This window comes from Sinocyclocheilus anshuiensis, unplaced genomic scaffold (genome assembly GCF_001515605.1).
Source record: "Sinocyclocheilus anshuiensis isolate Anshui unplaced genomic scaffold, SAMN03320099.WGS_v1.1 scaffold457, whole genome shotgun sequence".
Classification (NCBI taxonomy): Eukaryota; Metazoa; Chordata; class Actinopteri; order Cypriniformes; family Cyprinidae; genus Sinocyclocheilus; species Sinocyclocheilus anshuiensis.
The window spans coordinates 2,498,575-2,506,335 of NW_015537939.1; the positions used below are offsets into that span (position 1 = coordinate 2,498,575).

The 7,761-nt window shown below is 36.4% G+C and overlaps 1 protein-coding gene across 3 annotated transcripts in view; it reads left to right on the top strand.

Annotated features, from left to right (window-relative positions):
- The window catches only part of LOC107662111 (rhotekin-like), a 27,840-nt gene that overhangs the window by 17,537 nt on the left and 2,542 nt on the right, over window positions 1-7,761 (top strand). For all 3 annotated transcript variants that reach the window (XM_016452000.1, XM_016452022.1, XM_016452011.1), the window contains exons 12-13: window positions 1,913-2,014; window positions 4,790-4,889. In XM_016452000.1, the coding sequence (XP_016307486.1) occupies window positions 1,913-2,014; window positions 4,790-4,889 (202 nt within the window). The remainder of the gene's footprint in view (window positions 1-1,912; window positions 2,015-4,789; window positions 4,890-7,761) is intronic.

The following is a 7,761-nucleotide window of genomic DNA, read 5'->3' on the forward strand; positions in this document are numbered from 1 at the left end:
CTTATAGATAGCTACAGACCTGTCTCTCTCCTTCCATTCATAGCAAAAACACTTGAACAAGTTGTTTTCAACCAGGTATCATTATATCTTAGCAACCAACTGGATGCTAACCAATCTGGTTTCAGGAGTGGCCATTCAACTGAGACTGTGCTACTGTCAGTCACTGAAGCCTTGCAGATTGCAAAAGCTGTTTCCAAATAATCAGTTCTTATTTTGCTGGATCTGTCACTTTTGACACTGTGAATCATCAGATCCTCCTGTCCACCCTCTCATCACTAGGCATCACAGAGATTCCACTTCGCTGGTTTGAATCCTATCTCACTGGTAGGTCTTTCAGGCCTGGGGTGGGGAGGTATCCAAAGCACATCAACTGGTCACTGGGATTCCTCAGGGATCAATTCTTGGACCCCTCCTCTTCTCCATATACACTACATCACTGGGTCACATCATACAGGCACATGGGTTCTCCTACCATTGCTGATGACACAGCTCTATCTTTCATTTCAACCAGATGATCCAACGGTAGCTGCACGGATCTCAGGCTGCCTGGCGGACATCTCAGCATGGATGAAAGAATATCACCTACAGCTCAACCTGGGCGGCACGACTGGTCTTCAACTAGCCCAAAAGAGCCCGCGTCACCCCTCTCTTTATCTCCCTACACTGGCTGCCGGTTACGGCTCGCATCAAGTTCAAGATACTGATACTTGCATATAGAACAGCCACAGGCTCAGCACCTGCCTTCTGAGCCTGTGGGGAATCTACATTCCCTTCAGAAGTCTGAGATCCACTAGTGAGCGATGCCATCACAGAGAGGCACAAAATCACTTTCCAGAACATTTTCATTCACCGTTCCTGGCTGGTGGAATGATCTTCCAACCCCTATCTGGAATGCTGATTCCCTGACAATTTTCAAGTGACAGCTGAAAACTCACCACTTCATCCTAAAAAAAAACTTTTTCTCTTTTCTTTAATCTTTCCCTGTGTAGCTTGTACTTATTTGAACAATGTTTGAAACTTGGTATTATGAGCAATTCCTGTGTCTATTTGCCTCTTTAAGATGAATCGCTTGATGTATTCCCCAATTGTAAGTCGCTTTGGATAAAAACCTCTGCTAAATGAATAAATGTAAATGTACATTTATTTGACGTTGAGCAATTTCACACCTTCGCACATTCATGTTCAAAAGAGTTGGATTCCTCTGCACTGAATCACAACATCGAATATGATTTATTGTTTGTTTGGGCAACTGGAAAGTGTACAGTGTATGTTCTAAGTAATACCTTTATCTCTGATTGTAGTATAGATGTTACACAAGTGCCACATTTTGAAAAAATAACAACACATGCGTTAAAGCAGTTGATCAGACTGGTTTCTGTGCAGTCGGTTTCTGCAAAATTATGTCAGGAGATTATTATGTGTCAAGAGTTTTTTTTTGTTAGTACTTTTCAGCATTTTTTCGCCCAGTCTTATATCCTTGTTTCATGGCTTATGTGTCACCATGAGTTGAAAAGCATGTGGTCTGTTTGGTATGTCACAAGAAAAGTAACTGAGACAGGTGTTCTGATTTTCTTAGAAGTTTAACATACAGTGTTCCTGAAGGCTTGAAATTCGATACATATCTTACACAAATATGTAGACACGAGCACGTAGTGCCTCTCTAAAAAGCATCCTTGTTAATGGCTGTGTTTCAGTTATTTTCATGTTAGGCATTTATTACATGTCGTGCAAGAATGATGTTTTTTATGGCCTACATCCTCTAAATGTTAACACATGGACCTGTCTAGTTTGTCTATTTTTCACATTTACCCTGAAACCTTTAAGTCCTCAGGTGTTTAAAATTATGCACTCACACTCAAACAAAACAAAAAAGACCTGTCTTTTAATTAACGGCCTGTGCTTTTCTATGTAGGTCAGTGGAAACAGTGCTGTAATGAGCTCATGAAGATTGAGGAACCTTCTCCAAAGAAAATGATGGTGACATTAACACAAGGCTCCCTGTATCATGAAATGGGTAAGAGCATTGTGGGATTGTAGGAAATCAATAAGTAAGACACATTTGTGTTTCAGCAAGGTCTCTTGGAGGGTTATTACAGTAAAACTAAAACTTGTTACTTGAAATAAAATACACTTCAGCGAAAAATAAGACATAAAAAACCTTTTTATTTTGGCTATTTGCCAAGGCAACATTTCTCATTTTCATTTAGTTTACCTTGATGTACTAAAATAACAAAAACTAAAACTGAATGAAAACTCTATAGACATAAAAAAAAATTAAAAGCAGGAAAATGTAAAATTTTCAAATGAAAATGAACACAGAAAATCAAAAATTTCTTATTATTCAAAATAATAATAACTACAATAGTATTTCAAATTTTCGGTTCAGTACGCATGTGTACCGAACAAATACAGCATTGTTTTAACTGCTGCACAAAGTGGAACTTCACTGGAACTTCCCGTTTTATATATTGTTAATTTTGATAAGCAACAAAGTCTCATTTTTCAAATTATGTCCGTTTTTTTCAAGAAAATTCAAGCAATAAATGCCGATTTTGCGCGACAGATCTCTGTATAAACTTCTCCGAAATTTTATAATTTAGAAGTTAATGCAAAACCACTGTTTAAACCACTGTTTTATAACAAAGGCAATTGTATGTTTATAATATGTTCATACCGAACCGTGGCATCAAAACCAAGGTATGTACCGTACCGTCATGTTTGTGTACCATTACACCCCTTCTATTTCAATTATACTAAAATAACCCTAGTCTCTTGTGCATATTGAGTATGACCCATATTATATAATACTTTAATATGTTTTGTATAAATTAATAATATACAAATTGTTTGCTTAGTGTAAACTATAGTGAAATTGGCATGCAGTAGGATTAGTGATAAACAAACAAACCTAATCATATTACATTTTTAATGTGTATTTAAATATAAGGTTGCTCTCTTATCTTTATAGAGATTGTTTATTTTGTTTTTCAGAGGTGAGATGTAGGAAAGTTGAATGAACAAAATGTCAAGTGCTGACAGTAGTGTTTTGTGTGGTGTAGCAGTATGTATTTAGTAACTTTATTTAGCTAATTTATTTAATTGAAAAAACCTTTATTTACTTGATGACATAAGAACAATACAATTTTACCGTAATGGACAAAAAGTAAACTACAGGACGAGGATGATATGATCTATTTATGTTTTTAACCTTTTTATAGAGAAGATTTGTAGATAAGTTAACCTTTTTATCTCTAGTAGTCAGGTATTGTCTGTTAAGATTACACAATATTCACCTGCGTAATTTCAAAAATGTGCAAACATATTTTTTTCAATGTAATATAGTTTCACAGAGTTGCAGACCAGACAACTAGTCAAAATTTGTGAAAAAGATCTTTAACCAAACAGTTAAAGTAAATTGAATGCTAAAAGTGCATTTTAAATTTTGCATTAATATTTATGCTCAGAATGAACATATTTTACATATTACAAACATGTATCGTACAAAAATATTCTGACTAATAGCACATTCAGAAACATGTATGTGGTTTTTCATACATATGGAAACAAACTAGGTACTAAGCCTCAGATTCAAGAAAGACATATTTACACATTTTGATTCAATATACTTTCTTACATCAGATACATAATTAAAAATACACATACTGACTTTCTTTTGAACTTAACAGACATACTGTATGATAGACATGCTAATTTAAGCATAGTGCACATTTCCCTCAATCACCCCACCCTGTTGGGTGGGGACATATTTCCTTTTCAGACGTATCAGTTGACAGACAGTTCAGCCAAGTGCCGAGCCAGACGTGCTGTCAGGCTATTCATTTCTAATCGCTTGTGATACTTACAAAGCCGGCGAACTAAGATGCAATACATTATTGTGCGGCATCTTTAGACATTCGTTCTTTGAAGATCATCCCTGTTGAGCAGAACAGAAAGAGCCGAAAAAGAGACTGTTAAAAATATGCTTGTGGAACATGACATGTTGATAGATGCGCCCAAATGCGCAACAATTAAAGAAAGTCAATATTGTGTTCGCTAACTGTCTGTCATTTACTTCATTCTTTGTATTACATAGTTCACCCTGAAAAAGAACATTCTGTCATCATTTATTAATTTATTCATGTTGCTCCACACCTGTACGACTTTCTTGTGTAAAAAGAAAACAAAAATATTTTCGTTTGAGTCTAAATGACTTTGGACTCTGTTGGAGAAAACAGAATTTTTCAAAATATCTTCTTTTGTTTCTTTCCACCGAAGAAAATCAGGTTTGGAACGACATGAAGAGAATAAATAATGACAAAAACATTTTAGGGTGTATCTCTTCAATATATTCACAGTATGCTTAATATGCAAAGTGCATATTTTAAGGTATTTAAATGATTTAAAAAGATGTAATAATTAGGGCTGCCATAGATTTTTATACATTATACATTTTAAATTTTTAGATTTTTACTTTTCATTCATTTCATTATCAATTTTATTATTTGGTAATTTATGTATTTTTACAGTTTATTTTTAATATTTACTAATATATTTTTAAATGTATGTTTTATTTATTCATTTTAAATAAATATTTTATAATAATAAATAAAATATTTGTAAATGTTTTAAATGCAATTTTTAATCACAGTTTTCATATCTCACCAGACTGTAAAATGTCTGTTAGAACTGATTAGTTAAAAAAAAAAAAAAAACACCTTGGTGACTTATTTTCAAGGTCTTTAATTATGCGGTTTCTTAAACACGTTCTTTGTCTACCTTTTTTATGCAGTTACGTCACCATCCACCAAGACCAGAAACCATCTGCAACCCCTGAACAGACCTGTTTCTTCTGAAATCCAAAGCCTGCTGTCCACCTATTATAATGACAGGTGATACAGATTCAGACAACTGTTACACAAGCACGTACTGTAAACACGCACACATGAGAAACAACGTCTGAATGGCAAATGCCCTCATATGCTCTCTGAAGGCATGTGTGTTGCAGAACGACATCTACTAGGACACGTAACAAATACCCTCAAAACAGATGAAGCGCGCATTGTGATTGTACACAATGTACCTGTGACACCTGAATAGGTTCTAGGCATCAGTGTTAATTTTAATGCCCGGGAGTGGCTTTCCACCCTCTGAAATCATCTGAATTGATTTGAATTAACCTTTTCTTTGAAATACATTCAGTTGTATTATCATTTCAATGGAAGCAATATAGAGGCATGTTAGTGCATTTAATCATGTTCACACATGCCATAATAGTGTAGGTGTGGTGTCACTATCACACATGCCAAACTCTGCCACATCTGTCAGCAAACTCTTATTCATCTGCATCTTATATAGACATAGTGATGAGACAAAACAGTTTTACTGCTGTATCCTCATACTTGATAGGACAGAAGAAAGCAAACAAGTCCAACTTGGACTACTTACATGAGATATTGACAAGTGTGCTTTGTTGGGATGTGTGGTTTAGTAAAGCGCATATAAGCGGTGAATTCTAAGGTGTTCACTGGTATTGAAAATAAAGGAAACTTGCATGTTTGTCAATTTACGGAACCCAAAAAATGTCCTGTTTGTTGACTTCAGCTTCACAGTTCAGGAGTCACTAGCGAAGAGCTTGGGATTATGTGCGTTCTTGTAGCAGAGAAGTGCAGACATTAAAGGGTTAGTTCACCCAAAAATGAAAATTCTGTCATTAATTACTCACCCTCATGTCGTTTCAAACCCGTAAGACCTTCGTTCATCTTCGGAACACAAATTAAGATATTTTTGATGGAATCTGAGAGCTGTCTGACCCTGCATAGACAGCAACACAACTGAAATGTTCCCAAGTCCAGAGACGTAGCAAGGAGATCTGTAAAATAATCCATGTGACATCAGTGGTTCAACCTCAATTATATGAAGCTACGAGAATACTTTTTGTGCGCAAAAGAAAAAAAAACTACTTTATTCAACAATTCGTCTCCTCCGCGTCACCCTGTAGCGCCATTTTGGAGAATATCAGCTGGACGTAAACCACGTATGCTGTTCTGTGTCAGCTGCGTCACGCCGGATCTGTTTTCTACGTTGTTGTGATTTGATCTGAACGAAAACAGATCAAATCACAAATCTGTTAGGACATTCATTATTTGCATTGTGCATTATTTCTAGGTTACTAATAAAAGATTAGTAACCGAGAAAGACAGATTGAACGAAAGAGGTTTGTTCTCAAATCATAACATGGATAACATGACTGTCTGGTTTTACATGTTCATGTTAGTGCTGCTAGTAAATCAAAAGAAGGACATACCAGATTCTAAAACATTCCCAAATTCATGTTTATTTTTCGGTTCAACTGAAATTTTCTGCTGATAATATATTATAATAATATAATTAGCAATGAAAAAAGAAGAAAAAAAGCATTTCCCCTAATGATCATGGACTTGCGTGTATTAGTTTCCTTTTTCACATCTGACACAAACACAACCTGATGAACAGAGTTCTGTCATGACAACTCTCTGAGGGATTGGCATGACAATGTTAATGTATTTGGTCTTGGCGGAATAGATCTGCTACGCTGCTGCTGCTGCGGCAGAGTGTGACAATGATGTCACCAGGTCAGCTTGAGCTAGACCTATTGGACTGTGCCATCTAGAGTTTCATGCCAGAACTTTGTATTTCCATTGTGCCCACAGCAGTCTGTAGTTGCCTTGTGCCAGTTTGCTCCTGTCATACTATTGCCAGTCATTTTACCTTAAGGGTAGACCGAGAAGACTGAGTGGAATTGGGGAATGTGAATTCTCAGCCGAGAACGGCTGGCTGCTGGTGTAGATGGGTCACATTCCCACGGCCACCACCTGCCAGTATCTGTTAATTACTATATGCAGTGTGTGGGTGTTTGTGGTTGTGTGTGGGTGTTTCTACACATGTCTACACATGTGCCTCAGTCCACCCGGAAAAGCTGTGTTAGCTTGCATGTGCTGTAGTATGAGGAAGTTGCAGATAAATATAACATGACCTTGTATTTTTCGGTCATCGTGTTGAGCGTTCTTGATCTGAGTTTGGAGTTGTTATGAATGTTTCTGAGCCACGAAAAGCACATTTTATCAGTTTGGGGTTTTTTGACAGAGGCATTTTATAATGTTACATAAGATTTCTATTTCAAATAAATTAACATTAACATGTTTTTTTTTAATTTACAGTAAAAAAAATCTCCCTTGTGAAATTGCAACTTTAACTAGGCCTACAATTGTTACACAACCAGTGAACTGTTACAGTTACAACTGTGAACAACTAGTCACTAATTATGCTGACTTCAGTGGCCTGTACTGGCCTGTACTGCAAATGGTCAACATGAACCAAACATGTAATCCAATTTACTTCCATAACATGATTTTTCCCCCATAAGTGAAACAGGATATTCAACAAGAAAAAATGCAGAGTGGGACTTTTATCCACCAAGAATTGATTATTTAAAGGGGTCCTATTATGCTCTTTTACAAAGTCTTGATTTTGTTTTGGGGGTGTACTAGAACAGGCTCTCATACTAGGTTGTTCGAAAAACACATTATTTTCCACATATTTTACATTATTACAACACCTCTCTCCCCAGTATGGCATGAACGGCTCGAATAGTTCCTGTATCAAATGAAGGCCCGCCTTCTGAAATACGAAATGTGCTGTGACTGGTTAGCTGGGCAAGTGTGTGTTGTGATTGGCACCACTCGGCGCCTGGTCGGGAAATGTCATGCCCCTTACCATAGCCGC